Raw genomic sequence first — 19498 nt, 5'->3', positions numbered from 1 at the left:
AAAGCGCAGTCGAGGGCGCCAAAAAATTAGGTGGGATGATGAAATTGGGAAATTTGCAAACGCAACTTGGAATCAGCTAGCGCAAGGGAGAGGTGATTGTAGATCGCTGGGAGAGGCCTTCGTCCTGCAGTGGACATAAAAATAGGCTGATGATGATGGCTCGGGGACGCCAAACCCAAGCCTAACATTTTAGGGGACTGCATCCTTTGGATAACAGACAAGTGCGCGAACTCCTTGTTGCAATCTGATAATTGCAACCCACACCGGCACATGGCTACGTGCGATTAATTTATGCCTTTTTTTTTTACTTATACCTCGCAGCAAATCCAACGAATAAGAAAATTGTAAATAACACAGTATAGCATTTTTAAACATTCACGTTCTCACATTCTTATACAGTGACTTCCAACCAGGAGATACCTAAAGTAGTCTTGGCGATCACTTGGTGAGGATCGCGTCGACAAAATATGGCACACATCGCTAACAAATATTGCTGACACAGCTGAAAATTCAAGCAAACGCCTGCGCACGTTCATATGGCAGCCTGCAGTCTTCCTGCCAACAGAGACGACGTCATACGACTCAGCTATCACGCCATGCCTTTCGTCTGCAGCACGCAAACGACCGGCTGCTAAAGATGAACAACCACGAAAAACATGCGGACAACGACTCACGGATTCCCGTGAAACACACTGTGCGCAAAACCGCGCCACCGGGAATGCGCCGCGCAGCAACGAAAGAAGATGGGATAAAAGCAGGCGGGGCTAATGACGAAACGTGACGTGGCCCTCGGCTGCGACATTGGAGAAGTCAGGAAAGGAATACAGTCGAACGCCTTTACAACGAATGTCTCTCCAGAGAAATTACCTGTATAACGAAGAATTGATAATGTCCCGGCCTATGCCTATCTTTCATGTCTATTGTCAGCGCCTCTACAACGAAGACCACTACAACGAAAAATTTTAGGCGTTTCGAAGAGCTGATTTGTTGCTTTACAACGAAGGCCACGCAGCGGTGACGCCACGGCTCTCCGCAGACGTCCTCAAGTTGTGCTCAGCGCTAGCGCTAACGCCAGTGCTAGCGACGGGCTTGACAGCGGCTCGCTGACATCAGTAGTCCTGCTGCACTGCTCCAGGAATCGCTGGACTCGTACGCGGCCTGTTGTAACGCATCAATGGGCGCGACGGCTGATGAATAATACTCGCAGTTCATGACGACTCCATGATGTAATCGTAACTAACGACGTCTTGAAAGCAATCATATAGGCGGAATGGACGCGAGTGCCAACGAAGGCAACAGTAAACGAACCACGCATTTTGACGGCAAGGGAGGCGATATCTGCAGATTTACCTTGCGTAGCTCCTGCGTTTCGCCGCGGAGCATGCTGTGAATCGCGGTGCAATACGGGTGACTGCAGTCGCACATTATGTCAGGAAGTGGGTGCAAAACAAATTACCGATTTATTTCACTAAGCCTCTCTAGAAATCATGAAAGCTTTCTTTTGTTGAACGTGCTTAGCTTCCTTTGTTGTGTGCGGTATATGACGCGCGACCTTTACAACGGAAACACCTGCATAACGAAGAATTTTGGAGGTCCGGAGCACTTCGGTATAAAAGCGTTTTACATGAATCGCTTTCGGACGTTGACAGTTGTAATGGCAGAAAGCCTCTGCTGCCGCGAGGTTCGATCCTCCTCTCACCGTCTATTTGTAACATTCAATTTGCGTCTTTGTCAGTTATTAGTAAACTCTGTTCAAAACTTCTTGCTGCGGAACGCTCCCAATGCGGCACTTGATAACTTCCATTGTACAATCAAAATTCCCGCGGTGCATCGTGAAGCAAAACGTTTCGTAAAGCGATGTGCGCGAGTCGTCAAAGTACAAAAGTCTCTGTAACCAGTAGACAGTTATGAGGCTTATTGAGCGGCACCTGAGCCAAAAGTAAAACATGACAGAAATAGGTTCAACTGAAACCCATTGAAAGCACTTCGTCTGTGGGATGTCCAAATCACCGGCCCATTATCCCTGCAACCGCTTCGGAGATGACTGACGGCCGTCGGGCGCATAATATGAGACATCCTGTCGAGGACGTCCCAAGGATAAAGCATCTGGACGTTTCTCGGCTGAATAACTAACTGCTCTCCCAAAGGAGAGCAATTTTGATTGACTCATTCATTTTCTTCTTGAGGAAAAGAAATATGTTTTTTGATATGTTCAGATAATAACCTAAATTTACCATGTCTGTAGCTCGCTTGTACACTGTATTTTGCATACTTTCTGACACAATTTACATTATACAGTTCAATAATTAGATCATTTGTGCTCGGTGGAGGGCCTAGAAAAAATTAGTTGCCGATTGCACTTCCGCGAGCAAAAGTTTGGAGACCACAGGCGCCGCCAAAAAAATTAGCATTCTTTCTAGTAGAGCCGTGTCACGTGGAATTATTTGAATGCATTGCATTGGCTAAACACTCGAACGTGTGTTGTACCTTCTGATTTCGGTTGTGAACAAAGCACTTCTCTTTTTTGGCCGTGCCTGTGATCTCATTTTTTTTTTTTCTTTTTGTTCACGAGTATGCGTGAGCAAACAAAGTACTTGATCTTGCTGTGCGGGCGCGCTGCTTGTAACATATAATGTACAGTCTGTTTCACACTTAGGGGAAATCTCGGAGCGCATTGCATCGCGATGCGGTCAGCGCTGGAGTAGGTGCCGGAAGCAGCTCGCGCAGGCGCAGACGCTCGAGGCGCGTTATCTTGCGTCGAGTTGTCGACGCGGTTGGCGGCGAGCAGTTGACGCGGTTCAAGATAACGTGGGTCGAGCGTCTGCGCCTGCGCGAGCTGCTTCCGGCACGCGACTCCAGCGCTCGCTGCATCGCGATGCAATGCGCTCCGAGATTTCCCCTAAGTGTGAAACAGACTGTACGTAATGAACGAGAAGAAAAGAAACCGAGAAAACCGAGCCCGATTTTTATTAGTCATATCACAAGAAGCCATCAAACAATGACACCAAAGAGAGCACCAAGGACTGCAGGTGTCCTTGGTGTCATTGTTTGTTGGCTTCTTATGATATGATTATGTACGTAAGGCATTTAATATGCACCGCATAGCGTATAATGCAAGCGTAATATTAATTGCTGGCGTTCTAGAGTACACTAGTCCTGACATGTCGGTGACCTATACACACGTTGTCTCCATGACGTCCCTCACAAATGTGAGAGGGATATCCGAAGGATGCGAAAAAATGCAGCGAAACGAATGTGCGAGGGACGTCCTCAGCCTATCATAGAGATGTCCATGTTCTTACAGTGGACGTCATTGCAGTCATGGATAACCACCTTGAGAATTAAAGGCTAAATTGCGGGTTACAAATAAAAATTTTCCGTTTTGTCGAGAGCCTGAAGTCTGTATACAGTCATTTAGTTTTCACTTGCGCCTGAATGTCCAAAACATTTTGGATTCTATAAGTCGCACATCGCGTACTCAAGGCACGCACCAGTTTCGAGACATACGTCAGTAAACGTGCGAAGAAATGGATTGGCGTTGCGCTTATTATACCCGCCATATAGGCTTCTTTGAGACGTATGGAACTAAATTATAAGGAGCACTAATCTATTTCGCAGTACATTAATTCTACATCTCAAATGTTGTTTTGACATTGCCCTGGTGAGTTAAAGGGTTATTGACATGATGTTTTCGCCCATTCGTATATATATATATATATATATATATATATATATATATATATTTGTTTTTGCGTAAATAAAGTCCTAGCGCTCTAAACCCTACAAAAAAATATGACGAGCCTCAGAGCGCCCTAAATAATTTACGAAGGCGAATCAGAAAGCCATTGCTCCTATTTTTTAAAGCAAATTACGGCTGTAAATCCCAAGTCCACATATCCATTCCCAGCGGTGAACCTTCCTTGGACCGCGTACGAGCAACGAAGTGCGATTCGTTTTCTCTGGAGCAAGGGACGAACGCCCATCGAAATCCACAGGGAAATGCAGCCCACAAATGGGAAAGGTGTCTCGCTTTGCGAAGTGTCAGGTGGTGGTGTTGTGAGTTCACGTGCAACGATGAAGCCAAGACAGCCGTCCACAGTCAGCCGGACGAATCAAAGGGACATCTCAAATTTAGGGCTGCGGTTGGACTGAACCAGTGTGGGGACTATGTGGGAAAATATCGTAAGGTACGTAGAATAGTACGTACATTTGAAATTACCTGTATGTATGTTATTTTGGCTAGTAAAAAATTTAGGCCAAGATTTTCTGATTCGCCCTTGTAGTATGCTAGCTTTTCTACGGCCAGTTTCGGTTTGGTTTCTAAGGAGGATATGCATCGTGACGTCACAACACAGTATGTGGTCACGTGGGAGCGGGATATTGCGATGTGTTTACACTTGCTCCGGCTCGCTCGGTCGCCTGTTATGCTGCTACATCGGCTCTCACAACGAGTAGCAGCATACGAAGCGACCGAGCGAACGGAGACGAGTGTCAAAACGTCGCCATCTACTAAACGAAACCGAAACTGGCTGTAGAAAGCTGTTATGTTAAATTAGGAACGCCATTCTGAGGCTTGTCACACTTACTTTGTAGTGCTTAGAGGTCTAGGACTTCCATTTAATTGAAGAAGGAAATAGTCGAAAAAATCCTCTCAGTATCTCTTTAAAACTGCATTTATGGAGTGCCTCTGCGCTATCCACCCCTTTGATCCACCCTTTTAATATAAGTTATATTTATAGAACTATTGCTCTACTGTGCATTTCAACATGCGCGCAGCGGGTTACGCAAAACGTCCGAGGACGCGCGGATCTCGAGACGTCAAATGTACCAAAAGCATAGCCTTAGAGATTGTAGCGCGCGCTTCAGGTGTTGCAACATAAAGCCCTTTTTTCCAGGGGCTTTATTGCAACAGCGTTATGTTTTGTCTCAGGGACCATATATACAGACATTCAGAAATCTGACGGGCGATTTTATGAAGTTCGACAACGCTTAGTAGAAATATAATGCTTGCATACCACTTCCTGGCGCGTTTTTTTACGCAAGCCATAAAGCAACGCACAGTTGTTCCTGCATTTTATATCGCTTCTCACACCTCTCCGATGCCACCTGAACTTTATTACTCTGAGGGATCCGTCTATCCTGGGAATAGTGAATTTAGTTAATTGAATAATAAATGAGATATCTTTGGTTTACGCCGTTAATAACATACCATGTCGCCGATAAAATGACTCGTTGCAAGTGTAACAGCGGAACACTAAATTTGAACCACGGTGCCATAGAACCACGTTCACAGGAAACGTCCGTGGACAACAATTTCAACTTCACCTCATATTTACGTCCAACTTCCAACAAACAAACAGTGCGTCAGGTGCTGTATAGTACATCTTCTAAACGTTTTTATGCGACTTCATACAGAAGTTGAGAGCAAGACAGTGAAGTAGATATTCCGCGAAGTTGTTCTGCAGTTGTAAAACTCGGCAGTGTTCACGCGCAGCACCCGTCCAGCCATCCTACGGCAGAAGGGGGAACCACTATCCGTCCTTCTTTTTGGCGGCCAATGACGTGACGACATCTGCCGGAAAGTTTTACAACCGCCGTTCTAATCGATCACGGTTTTGTACGTTTGTTGGTTTGAATGTGCTATTATCGGATCCTTTGTCCACATCTGTTGCCTTTTCTGGAAGCCAGGGCACACTTGGTGTTTCGGTACGCAGTATGAGTGTGATCAATATTTTGGCCGTACTATTCTGGGAAGTCGAGCAGCGATTTGTGTCCGTCCGCAGGGAGCCATTTTATTCTCAGATCAAACGCGTAACGTGTGCTGTTTAATCGTCAAACTATTACTTAGTCGACAGCACCAGGTTGACATATCGGCATATGAAATATATTGAACTGTTCCTGTTTCGTGTAGGAACAAATGCCATTACCACGACGCTTCAGCCTACATTTTGAGAGCATTTCTAAGGATAAAAAGACCTTACTTGTCATAGAATACGAAAAAATAAAGGCGCAAGGTTGGTTTTGAAAATGTCAAGTGGTTTCAAACTCCCCGATCTCGCACTGGGGTGTCCACGAAAGTGCAGCAGACGACAGCCAGGACCGATCGCGGCGCCACGCAGCGTCGGTTCTTCTCACAACGTACGCATCTCATCCCCGGATGTATGACGTCATTGAAAAAGCTGTCGCCATCATTGATCCTGAGTGCCCTTTAAAGCCTTAATTTTAATCAACCTCGGGCTCGGGAACATGTAAGTCGCATTTCCTTTGCGTTCTTCGTCGGTCTCGCTATGAAGTGGTTACTGTAACACTTAATAATTAGCGACGGACAGCTTTCTTTCGCTCTTTGCACGCTAAGCCACTGCCGGTTCTGCCCATCCCGGACTTAATTTTTGTTTTTGCCTTCGCGGTTATGAAACATAACTCGATGCTTGCCATACGCGTAGCATGTTGTACGAGGAAATTCAAGGTCCTTAGGACATCTATACAACCCTTTCGCCCTAGCCGTCGACTCGCTAATCGTGCGGCAGCTCGCAAGCTCCGCTTCGCAGGCTACACAGCCCCCTGTCCCGAATCGAAGCTCTCCATTTTGACCTAGCGCTGTGCGTTATTTGAACCAAATGGGGCCGCAATTCGGCCGTTCGCCGTAATTTCGCGGACCCAGACCGAATCCCTGCATTGCCGCTAGTCCACATTTCCTTAGAAGTTCGCGGCGGAGCGTTCGTTGTGGCCTTCAGCTGTGAAGGGGGCCCTATTTTCGTTTTGACAGCCAGCCCTTCTGGCAGGCTTCGACATAGCAGAGCCGCGCATTTGACGCACACCTGACGTGACGACGCTTCGTCGTGCGGTACGGAAGGTCACTCGAGGGAATCGTGCTTCGGACTCGCGTCGAGACCGCTCGTCCTAGTTTTTCTTTTTCTGGTCGTTGACGGCCAGGCGCGGTCCAACGTTAGTGTGGTCGAACAGCCGTGTGCGTGGGCGTTGTTTAGGAGACGGCCGTGCGCAGCGCGAAACGGTGTTAATTATCCCTCCCACCGCAGCATTCCGCTCGGTCCTTGCTAGGAAGGACACCCTATAGTAGATATTGAGGTATATTTAGTCGGTGTTCGTGGATTACTCTTTGGGAGCCGTGATTTCTTTCATTACTTTTTTTTTTTTTTTTTTCGTGCGCTTTTGATAACTTGTGGTCCGCCTTCTCGCGTTCTTCCGTCCTGTATCTGCGGTAGCCTTGGAAAGATAAGTGCGCGCCGCCCGACCGTTGCGTTCCGCGTTATCCACGGACGGGCTTCTTGTTGCTTCTTGAGAACAAAGCACAACGCATCAGTCACGCAAGAGACGGGAGGGGGGGGCGGCTGTCTTGTCGACCGCGCGATGACTCACGGGCAAGCACTAGGAGCCTTTGCACGCTGGCCGTGCAAAGAGCGTGCAGACGTCAGTGTTTGAGAGCGCTCTGCTGCTGAAACGAGCCCCGATTTGCAGGGTTGGCTTTAAAGCGATGTCGACCATATGCCGGCTTCGTCCACTATTGGCAGAGATAAACGCAGCATTGGGAAATACGAGTACAGCCGTCGGCTGTGAGAAGACCTTTGCAGAACATCTGTTACTCTGGCTGCACTGGTGCTTTTAACAGCTGTGCATTCTCTTCAATGGAATCTGGCTCAGTTTAGCCAGTCCGCTCGTTTAAAGAGTGGCAGGATACCTGTTGTAATAAATGAAGTCGGTTTTCGCGTGGCTACATTTGCCGCTGCCAAAAGTGGTGCATATTTTTTGTTCATCCATATGCTTCACTTACTGATGGAGTGCCAAATTTTCCACATTACTGTGTTAATGTGAAGTTGTGTAAATGAAATCGGGTTTACTTGAGGGAATTGGCACTTGTAGCTGTGTTGCAAGGTTTAGAGATAAGTCAGTAAAATATCGGCAACGATGTAGGTGATGCTGTAATCTTGGCGATTATCAGTTTCTTAATGTGTGGACGGAGTTGTGTCAAAATGAGCAAATAGCCAGATTCTAACCTGCTGGTCTTGCATAGTGCATGTTGCATGTGCATGTTGCATAGTGCATTTTTTTTTTTTTTTTTTTTTTTTTTACAATGTGGCCGAAGACAGTAGTTGGAAAAGACATTTGTGGCAATGGTGCTATAGAGCATTTGAGTGGCACTGTTATTGGGGGGAGGGGGGCTCATATGCAGCTGCTTACCACATGTTTGACAGCAGTTGGGCATTGTAACCTAAAATCTGTCATCCATAAAGGTCGCCGCACACAGTCAACTTTGGATGATTCATGCACCTTGAGTTTTGTTACTGGGGTTATTTAAAAAAAATCTCGAGGTTCATTGTCCTACTGTTCTTTAGAAATCTGCATAATTCAAAATTTTAATAAACTTGTCTTGCACGCGAAACAGCAATTCTAAATGAAATGACTTCTGTGGCTAAAAAAGGCTGATTGTCGAGAGTTGTTTAACCAAAACGACACCAACAGAGAACTCTTAAAATTTTACTGACAAATCAATGCGTCGTAAAACTATTGAACAATCTACCAAACAATGAATTTGACATAGTGGCAACTTTTCCTTGCCTATAATCTATGTATGAACATTGCCCTAAACGGCTGTAGACGATGTTTGTCTCACTTAATGTGTTAAAACATTCCTTTTTGCCTTGGGTTATATTATGATGATACGTAATTAGTTTTAGGCAATCAGGCTAATTTGATGAAAAAGTGGCTATTACAAAAAGTGTTAACAGACGCTGGCTACGTACCTCAGATACGTCGTACTTTGCTCATTAAACACTGGGCTGCTCTAATCTGCATGGTTCATCATAGTTTATCTTTATAAACACGAACAGAACAAAAGTTTTCTAACTGGCTTCAAAAACAAGAATGCTTAACTGAAAAGCATGCGCACCGTTTAACAAATTTCCATAACTGCTGCTATGGCAGTGAAGAGTAGAGTAGTAGTTTATACAGCAGTTTTCACTCTTGCCACTCTTTCAGTGAAAGTGGCGTACTAGCACAGAAAGTGAAGGCCAAATTTGCTGTTAATTTCTAACCCAAATCATATAGCCAATGACTTCAATGTGATGTTAGATTACAAAGTTATTTGCATTTAGGAATCAAATTTTTTTAGGAAAGGTCTACAGAAGTTGGAAATTTAATTCCTTGTTTATTTTATTAGTGTGATGTAATACACTTTTATTAGTAAAGAACAACTGACTATCCCGTTGCTGCAACCTATGATAACAAGGGGACTTTCAGGAATTTCAGCGTGCATCCTCCTCTTGGTTTTGCCATTTTTTATACCTCTCACTGCAGCCAATTTATTATTCCACAATATAATTAGCCATCTACCACAACATTCTCTGGGTCCCATTAACTTTTTCAAACGTGTTCACAGGCTCAGATGAGTACATGCATTAAACATTTACACGATACCAGATGACAGGGAAACCAAAGTACCATAATTTTGATTGTTTTCATCCAGCACTATATCACTTCAACTCGGGAGTCTCGTTTGTTCAATTCAATGCTTTAATATAACTATGCTCCTCAGATAATAGTTGCAGCATGAACCTCTATTCCTAGGGATAGACTAGTTGAAATTACTAGCACATTGCCTCTCATATGAGAGAATTGCGATCGAACCATTCTGGTGAGGCCTTTGCAGATAGTGTCAGTGACCTATTTTTTCATTGCTGTGACACCGAGCTTGTTTTGTATTTCCTTTACAAGATCATGTTCTCATTTCAGCTATTCTAGGGCAGTTTGTCCTATGTACTGAATATGTACCTGTAAGTAGACCACCCACGCGAGCTGTGGGTGTGTTGCATGCATAAATTTAATGTTTCCTTCTCTTGTGACATTTTTTATTTTGTATTTACTGATTATGCGGGTCCTTATCAGTTCTATGCAATATTATGTCGAAAGAATACATTGCCATAGCGTAATCATAGGATAATCACTTCATAATGACAAATGAAAATGATTTATGGCTAACTGCGGTAATTATACGACACAAATGTAAATAAACAAATTCAGTCTACAAACTTGCATATGTGATGGTTGCTCACAGAAAAGTTGCACTGCAGCGTAATACCTGATGCAAAAAAAAGTTGCGCGCACACACACACATGCACACACACGCACACACACACTTGTAGCAAACTTAAGCATGGTGATATAATTACACAAATTGTAAAAACACACACACACACACACTTGTAGCAAACTTAAGCATGGTGCTATAATTACACAAATTGTAAAAGTTAATTATTGATATGAGGATATGGGCATAAACTGCAATTGTAGTATCTTTATTTCTATAAAGCGATTGCTTGTATACACAATGTGTATTTTGGCATGGTTAAGAGTTGGCCTAATTTTTACTTATGGGCAAGTTATTTCTGACCACTTAAAAAGCTGTTATATAACATTCATGCCATAAACTGCCATGATATAGCAAAAAAAAAATAGAAATAATTCCACGTTGGACATGCACTGGCATGTCTTTCGCGTTAGGAAGGTCACACTCTTGAAATGTGAACAGCTTGCAAGAAATATAACTACTGAATAATTTAGCTCAATCAATATCTACCGTCCAAGAACAGGCTTCATGTTAACTACAGGGTGCTACCGAAATCTCCTTTTAAATTTTACCCATATTTTAGCACTGAGGATGGATTTAACCATCAAGGGCCTCTTGGCAGCTACATTGACAGTACCAGCGTGGTGTTATACTGTGTATTAGTTTGTAAACTGGCTTGATCGCAAACCTCTGCAGCTTGTTTTGTACCTTTGAAGCTGTACCCCTGAACTGTACCTTTGCCCAGTTTCCTGCGCCCAAGTTCGCATACCACAGACATTTGTAGTTGACAGGATAATTGCACATCTGCTGCCATGGCCGTAAGCAGCACTGGCTAACAAAAACTCCCAGAGCTAAGTCTACTACACTACACACAAATGCCCAAGAAATTGAAGGGTGGCAGCTGCGACTGTAACTCATTTGGTAGCATGTTACATGTCACAGAGGTTGTACATTTACATCTCTCGACTTGACTGAATTTATTTGGACATGTAATCGTAGTGCAGTATGCCACTGAGGTGTGGCTAAAGAAGATGGACAAGGCGTGCCTACTGGCTAGCCTTAGACCACTGGTCACAGATCAGATATGAGTGGGTTGGGAAAACACAACAGCACTTCAATGCTTGGTATGAATAAGTTCACGTAAATGTACGAGTACCCTCACAACAAGAATTGCACAGACGGCGGTCATAGAGTTGCACAATCCCGGCCACGGCGGCCGCATTTCGATGGGGGCGAAATGCGAAAACACCCGTGTACTTAGATTTAGGTGCACGTTAAAGAACCCCAGGTGGTCCAAATTTCCGGAGTCCCTCACTACGGCGTGCTTCATAATCAGATTGTGGTTTTAGCACGTAAAACCCCATAATTTAATTTTTAATGTACATAGCGAAATACAGCTGGAAAAAAGAGAAGTCTGAACAAATTTAACCAGTTTAAAGTTGACTGGAACTTGTCACTCTATACCTGGTGTCTCGAGAAAAAAGTTGGCTGAACGTAATTCACTTAGGGAACTGTAACATATTTATTTCCTTGCGTTCCAGGTCACAGCCAGGAGCTGCGGGAGGCCAGCCGGGGGCCGACCAGGAGGGGGCACCCAGGCCCCCCAACCCCCAGCACCAAGCTGCCTCCAAGCGGATACAGCAAACACAGGCACAGGTCGATGAGGTGCGTAGGCGGCAGCAGTAGCATTTTATTTGTTTTACTGCGCCTGCCCTTTAACTGGTTCTTTCTATGTGCTGTGGTGTAGATATTTGCTTACACTGTGTATATAGGCTATGTGCGAGGTGAAATGGCCTTAACCCCTTCGCTTCCTTCTGTTGGGCACTCCACCATGCCTGGTGTTCGCGCAGCATTTTCCTGCTACGTTCAGCGTATTTTGCGCTGTTAGAACATTGCTCTAAAATCGACTGCCTTTACAAAATGTCTTGTTTATTTTGTTCACAAGAGGCTACCGCATCAGATTCAGAAAAAGTATAAAGTTAGTATAAAATGTTTAAAACATGCAGGAATGCGTAACGCAGCTTTGTTTTTCGCACTCAAAACGCCCCTTAGACTCCTTGATTTTGCCTTTGAAAACTAAGCACATACAGCGTTCTGCTACACTGTTTGGTGGTATGGGCTGAAAAAAGAGCCCACTCGGAAGCCTGTAAGCTTTTTTCGAGCCTAGTACTCTGGTTGTAACAGCCACAACAACATAGTGGAAGACTGATGAGCGGGAAGCTTTCCATTCTTTTGCTGGCAACTCCTGCTGAAAGTGTGAAGTATGACTATCTAGTGTGTGAAAGCCAAAATAACTACAAAACAGCCGGTACTATATGAAAATTCTAAACATCCAATATAAAAGTGACTGGCACAGCGCGCGCCACCTGCACTTTGGCCTCTTCTGGTATGGCCGGTTCAGCACTGGCCGTGGAAGCAAATGGGTTAAAGGGACACTAAAGGCAAATATTATTTCAAGGTGGACTGTTAAAATATGATACCAGAAACCTCGAAACGCTTGTTTCGTGCCAAGAAAAGACTTATTTTAAGAGAAAATTGCGTCTGAAGCGTCCGTATACCTCTAACGCAATTCAAATCGCGCACCGAGCGAGGAGTGGTGACGTCATGGCCGCCGGTGAGTAAAACGGCGCCCGTAGACGGCGCTACGACTTTTTTTGCGGAAAGCGCAAAGCGCGGCCGGAAACAGAGCCAAGACAGAGCCGACGGCAGTGCGAAAGGGGAAGTATGGTGGCTAGCCACCATAGCGGAAGGTAGAGCGCGCCGAATTCTGAACACGGTGATCATCGACGCTCGTCGCCAACTAGTTGACGACCCTGACAACGACACATTGGCTCGCGATGCTGGGCTCGATTTCAGTGATTTAAGCTCCGATCAGCTTGACATGCTGCTGAAAGCTCACGCTGCCCGCGTCGTTGCCTACTACGACGGTGGCCTCGACAGCGGCTCTTCCGAGCGCGATAGCAGCGAGGACTCCTGCAATGCAACGTAGGGCGACGAAGCTGGTCACCGTCTGGACGTGCCGTCGCGACTCTCAAGCTGCTAGCAAATTCAAGTGCGAGTTTAGTGAGCCAGCAGCACCAGCGCAGTCATGGAGGAAGGAAAAGCTTTTCCTCCATGAGCGCAGTACTACGCGATAACGTAACTTCTGAAACTCGAAAGCGAGCGTGGCGCAAAGTCGAGCGAAAACAAAACCTTCTGACTGCCCGCGTCGTTATCAAGTGTAACGCCAAAAAGGTATTTTTTTCTAAGAATCTAATAGAAGTAGACAAGTAGCATTTTCTTCGCTGTTTGTTTTTAATACGAGTGGTTGAGTACTAGTGACATTTTTTTTGAGGAGTGCCTTTGTCATCGGGTAAGTACCGGAATGTCCCTGGGGCGTCTCTTATCGTGTTCTACACTTACCTCAATTTCTCGAATACTAAAGCTCTGTTCGCGATTATATTGAGGCCTTAGACGTTCTAGAGCATTGCTCTATCACTTTAGCCTGACTTTTTATTTCACTTTAGTGTCCCTTTAACATCCGTAGAAGAAGCCACCTGCACTTTGGCCTCTTCTGGTATGGCCGGTTCAGCACTGGCCGTGGAAGCAAATGGGTTAAAATCCATAGAAGAAAAAGGTGGAGTGTTCAGAAATTACTCGGTAATTTGGCTAATACAAACTTCAATATGAGAAATTACATCTTATATGAATTTACCTTTGTTACATCCAATATTCGTTTTAAGCATATAGTATGTTAGCATGCTGATATGAGTGAGAACTAGTTTAGTTTATTAGAGTCAATGGCATCAGATGCCTTCATTGTGTTCTAACAGTGCAGATTTGCCACCCACCATTGTCCAGAGCACTCAGTTTGGCTATAGTATGCTGCACTATATATAAAGAGTAGTTGCACATTGCGACAGTGCAATGTACCTCTTGCACCAGACAGTGCTCTTGCAAGTGTACCTCCTGCACTAGGCTGATAACTTGTGGAACAATCCTCAGAAATAGGGTGTAATCCACTGTTTTCTTTCCACCTGTACTGTTTGCTGTTGAGGGCGCATCTAAATGTTCACTTCGAGCAGGTGACAGCAGTAGCAGCAACTCTGCAGACTATGCTTGTGTCATTAATATTAAATTCACGCAGGCTCGCTAATTTTGTTCTTTTTTTATTTCACATATTATGGCCTCCTGTTAGCAAATATTCCTTGCTTTCAGATACAACTCTATATATAATGAACTTAGTACAGCTATCTTGTGTTTCCAGTCTTGCGTGCCCCGAATAAATCCTGATTTTTGGCCTTTAGTGCTTAGCGGCTTGGAAGTGTTTTCATTAGAGGTGCCATTGATTGAGTGTTAGTTTCCACTATTGTAAGGGAAGAAGCACTAGGTGTAGTAGCTTTTGTGCTAGAAAGTGGGCATGCATCCTTGAGCATCATGCCTCTGCATGGAGGCAATGTTCTTACGTTTCTGCACAATAATGCAAGATAGTCCTGCCTTTGTTCAGAAAGCATATTGTAAAGGAATTATATAAGCCAAGCCGAGTGATACATTGCACTTCTGTAATTGCAGGTAGATCATTCTAATGTTGAACAAGAAGCTTTATGCCCGAGAATGGAGCTGACAGCTGTACATACGAGGGCGGTCCGATAAGTACTTAGCCTCACCGCGAGAGCGTAACGCTATCGCATGAGACATATACTGACGTTGAGTACGCTCTCTTAGAGGAACACATGCAAAGGTCCAGTCGAATCGGGCTCGCGGTTTTGTTTTTGGCCGCTTGAGGAAGAGCAAGCAGGTGATTTTTCGTCTGTCTGTTTAAAAAATGGAAAAAGAGCAATATCGGGGTCGGTGATTCGATTTTTGTTTTTGGAAGGGAAATCGCGCAGCGAAATCAAAGAGCGACTGGATGCCGTCTACGGTGAGTCTTCTCCTTCGATGGCAACCGTCAAAAATTGGTTCAACGAGTTTAAACGTGGTCGCACGTCGGTTTTTGATGAGCCTCGCCCAGGGGCCAGGCAAACGGCTACCACGGCCGATAACGTGGCAAAAATCCACGCCCTCGTATTGGCAGACCGCAGACTGAAGGTGCGCGAGATAGCCGAGACAGTAGGCATCTCAAAAGACCGCGTGGGTCATATCCTGCATGAAATTTTGGGCATGAGAAAGCTGTCGGCGCGATGGGTGCTGCGTTTGCTCACTCCGGACAACAAGCGCGTCCGTGAGACCACTTCAGAGAAGTGTTTGAAGCTGTTTAAGCGTAATCCGAAGGAGTTCCTGCGTCGTTTTGTGACTGTCGACGAAACATGGATCCACTGGTACACACCAGAGACCAAAGAACAGTCGAAACAGTGGACTGCACCCGGAGAACCTGCTCCGAAGAAGGCGAAGACTGTCGCATCGGCCGGAAAGGTGATGGCCACCATTTTCTGGGATTCTCAAGGTGTGATCTTCGTCGACTACCTTAATAATGGCAAAACGGTGACAAGACCCTACTACGCCGAATTACTGAGCCGATTCGACGCCGAATTGCGAAAAAAACGGCCACATTTGGTGAAGAAAAAGGTGCTCTTCCACCATGACAACGCGCCAGCTCACACCTGCGCCGTCGCCATGGCCAAGTTGCTCGAACTGGGCTACGAAGTGGTGCCCCATCCAGCGTATTCTCCAGATTTGGCCCCGAGTGATTTCTTCTCGTTACCCAACTTAAAAAAGTCACTCGCCGGACAAAAATTTGAGTCGAATGAAGAAGTTATCGCCGCCACAGAAGCCTACTTTGCAGCTCAGGAGAAAACATTTTTCTGATAGGATCAAGAAGTTGGAGGATCGCTGGGTCAAGTGCATAGAGTTGAAAGGGGACTACGTTGAGAAATAAATCGACACCATTCCAAAATTTTCGTTTTTCTTTTGAAGGCTAAATACTCATCGGACCGCCCTCGTAGGTGGCAACACTAGTATAATTAACGTCTCTATGCAAGCACCTAGGCACACCTATTCACCATCTGCTTAGCTCTCAGTTGATTGTTTACCGATTAAAAAGGGTTACACTATATTCAAAAGTGAAGGCACAAAAGCGTAACTTCTATGGACATTGCATCACAAGAAGGACCTACACTGGGAAAGTACTGTGAATTCTGTCATAATGACATCATCTGTGCCACGGTTCATGCTCGGAATCCAAGAAGGGAAGTTCAGCCTTGATTTCTTTTGTGAACAATCAACCTTTTTCTGCCAACGAAATGCAAATAGCTTCGTAAGGGTGTTTTATCATTGAAAATGTGCCTTCCAATTTTTTTTTTTTTATTCATTTACATATGGAATCTCTGAATTGAGATGAGGTGATAAAAAGGATTAAGCTGCATCAAACTTCTAGCAGGTCGTGGTGCACTATGGTTGTGATAATTGCATATTTTCTGTAAGTTGCTAGTACTGCTGTTGCCTTTCTGCTTGACATGGCTTTCCCCTATATTGAATTGTTGTAATTCTTCATACTAAAAAAATGTATACACACTTTGCTGCCTCATACCTTGCAAATAATAGTACTTTCTTTGCATGCACTGTTATGTTCGAAATTTCAAACCAGGGGGTTTGTGTTTGCATCGGGGGGGTTGCGCTCTTTCTCTGCTGGGCCCAGGTGGTGGGCATAATGCGTGTCAATGTTGAGAAAGTTTTGGAACGAGACCAGAAGCTGTCTGACCTGGATGACCGCGCAGGTGAGAAAACAAGAAATGCAGGTTGTGTACCGCTAGGCATCACTGCAGGTGTGTGGGAGGACATTTAGAGCTTGCAACACCACAAAGGAACAAGGGTTGTTACCTGAAGACCGGAAATTGTTCGGTACTGTAGAGTTGCGCATCATTACCATAAGCATAATGTGAAGCTTTGCAGGTTTGGTTCATGTATGGGAGGCAGCAGGGGTGGGCTTGCGAAGCTGCGAAGCTTTCCAGGCTTAATGTCTTCAGAAGCTTCTAAACCTATGAAGCCCCATGACAACTGCAGTGACTATCATTTGTACTTTAACAAGCTTTAAGATTTTGTGCTTACTGCTGCTATGTTGTGCTGAAATTTACGCGTGGTTCATCCAGAAAAAAAAAATGAAACTACCATCATGCATGCACCTTGCTATTGGAGATGAGTAGCTTAGAGGCATGGATTGGTTTTCGCCACCTGTTGGCAGCTAAAAGTTTAATAAACCTTGAAAATAAAATGCCAAGTGTGCATATTGAATTATGTGAATAAAGAAATTTAATCTTGAGAAACTTGAAAAGTGGCGGTAAGCACGGAATCCCATTTAAGGTTATTTTACTAATAATGCAGCTCATTGTTTACCTTACATTGCGCTTTGTGAAATCTGTGGCAGCTTTACTATGTAGCAACATTTACCATGGGCCCTTGTCTTTTTCTTGGGCATTTACATGTCAGTGCATGAAATGTCATGCGATTTTAGTAATTGGGCTGCCCGAGAGCACATGTAGATCTAACTTGTCAATATATCGGCCATGAAGGTACAACTGTTTATTTTGTGGTGTGCTTGCTGTGGATGGCTTCCTCACAGCACCTGGAAAGTGATCTCTTGTCATGTGTGCACCAGTTACCGCTCTTTTGTCATATGTGTGCCAATTGCATTTTCTGCGTCGGATTCACAAGTGTGCCGACATGTGCTTCGTAGTCCTCTTGCCACTTCTGTTTTTTCTGCAGGCAAGCATTCGTACTAATGAAAAGCCCGCCCCCTGCCTATCTTCTGTCATCTCTCGTTCTTTCGCATACATCTTCCGGCTTCTCTTCTTTCCTTGTGTGCCTGGCACTCATGGTGAACCTGTGGCAGAGGGGTGCAGTGTTGCGTGCGCATGTTTCAGCGTGCTGCCCTCTTCTTAGTGCAATTTCTTCCTTGTGTGTCTCTTTCCCCGCCCGTGCCCATCCCGGTGTTTAGGTTGTGGATATCATGCGCACAAACGTGGAGAAAGTGCTGGAGAGAGATCAGAAGCTGTCGGAACTGGATGATCGCGCAGGTAACTTGATGAAGGCTGCATTCTCGGCACCCCTTTCCACTTCCAACTTTGTGTTCCTCCTCTCTGCCCATCTCTGCGCTTCTGCACCAGATGTGTTTTTCGTTCTAAAGCTACTCTTCGCACAGTTCGTGTTCTTTGGTTGGTGGTGTAGGTTTCCCGTAGCATTTTTGCTTGTCACTGCACGCATCTCGTTGTGGTTTTGGTTTCATTTCGTCTGTGCTTGCCCTTCTGTTGCAGTTTGAAAAACTTGCGTTGCTGTTTGAACCCTCGCTTCAGTTTCTGTTAACTGCTGTAAGAACTTTAACACAATTCAAAAGGTGCGTCTGTTACTCGCAGCTTATATCTGGATTCGTTAGCAGGTTTCATAGGCCATACTTGCTAAGCAGTTCGGGAATGGCAAATGGTTGGCGCTACTAAGCCATAGCCAGGTTGTGACATGTGGCTTGTCTGCTAAGCTAATGGAAGGTAGTGAGAGTGGTGTTGGTATTCATTCTGACGGTGCATGCCAAAAATTAAGGTCCTTGTTTCTTTGACGAAGGTGCTTGCAAACGTAATAGTGATCCTCAGGCGTGACCATGGCAAAGGCATACAACATCAAAACCATCATTTTTAGAAATTTTATAGCAGTTTTTGCTATGTTATGAAAGAAAAAGAGCAGATTGGAGGACCTTTACACATCGACGAACAGGGGTTAGAAAGGGAGGTAGCAGAGGATGCTCAGGAAAATGCTTCAATGTATATCACGATGTACTTGAAATCTTGTGACCACACAGAGGAAGAACTGCCTTGAGGAACATGGTCAATAACTTGCATTTTTTCAGAACACATTTAATGGTCCAGAAATCTAGGCATATTACTTTTCTCAAAGTTAGAGAAGTAATGTTTGGCTGAGTAATGTTCATTGTGTTCATTCAAGCATGAGTCGGTGAATTTCCTCCAGGTTGTAGTGGCAGCCAGTTTGGGCAATTCCTTGCGAACAAGCACCATGTCGGTAACCGTGGTTCCAAAAAATGTCCAGCAGCATCTGGGTGTTGCTTTACTTTTTGTTTAAGCTTCCAACTACTACTGCAGCCACCTGCACTATTTTTTATGAGCTTAACCACTAGCACATTTGCCAGATGCTGTTGATTGGCTAATTCAAATATCAGTGTATCAAGCTAAGGTTAATAGTTGCAGCCAGCCATTCTTGGGAAAACTTGTTTGCTGACTGTTACTTCCTGATACTTGGTAAATTTTCCTTAACATGTCCTGAATGCTTGCCTTCAACCTACACTTGTCTGTGATGTGACACCCTTTTTCTGTCTGTGTTGTGTGCATGTGTGTGCTGTGCTCTAGGTTTTTTATTTGTACCACATTTTTCTGCACAAGTGCTAGCTCATTGTGTTGCAAATTGCTTAAGGTGGATCCATGTGACTGGCTACTTTGCGAG

The 19498-nt window shown here is 44.8% G+C and overlaps 1 protein-coding gene across 9 annotated transcripts in view; it reads left to right on the top strand.

Moving 5' to 3' along the window:
* The first annotated feature begins 6112 nt into the window (after nucleotides 1–6112).
* The window catches only part of LOC119446626 (vesicle-associated membrane protein 3-like), a 34490-nt gene continuing 21104 nt past the window's right edge, over nucleotides 6113–19498 (top strand). For 2 of the 9 annotated variants that reach the window (XM_049664264.1, XM_049664261.1), the window contains exons 1-4: nucleotides 6152–6248; nucleotides 9748–9788; nucleotides 11623–11746; nucleotides 17991–18069. In XM_049664264.1, coding sequence (XP_049520221.1) covers nucleotides 9781–9788; nucleotides 11623–11746; nucleotides 17991–18069 — 211 coding nt within the window. In that variant the 5' untranslated portion in view covers nucleotides 6152–6248; nucleotides 9748–9780. Of the gene's footprint in view, nucleotides 6249–9747; nucleotides 9789–11622; nucleotides 11747–16694; nucleotides 16774–17990; nucleotides 18070–19498 lie in introns of all 9 variants that reach the window. The other 7 variants (XM_049664259.1, XM_049664265.1, XM_049664258.1 and 4 more) reach the window with 7 other exon arrangements.

The sequence above is a fragment of the Dermacentor silvarum genome, chromosome 3, assembly GCF_013339745.2.
Source record: "Dermacentor silvarum isolate Dsil-2018 chromosome 3, BIME_Dsil_1.4, whole genome shotgun sequence".
NCBI lineage: Eukaryota > Metazoa > Arthropoda > Arachnida > Ixodida > Ixodidae > Dermacentor > Dermacentor silvarum.
Note: the sequence above shows the minus strand (reverse complement) of the source record. Positions and strands in the feature narration are given on the sequence as shown.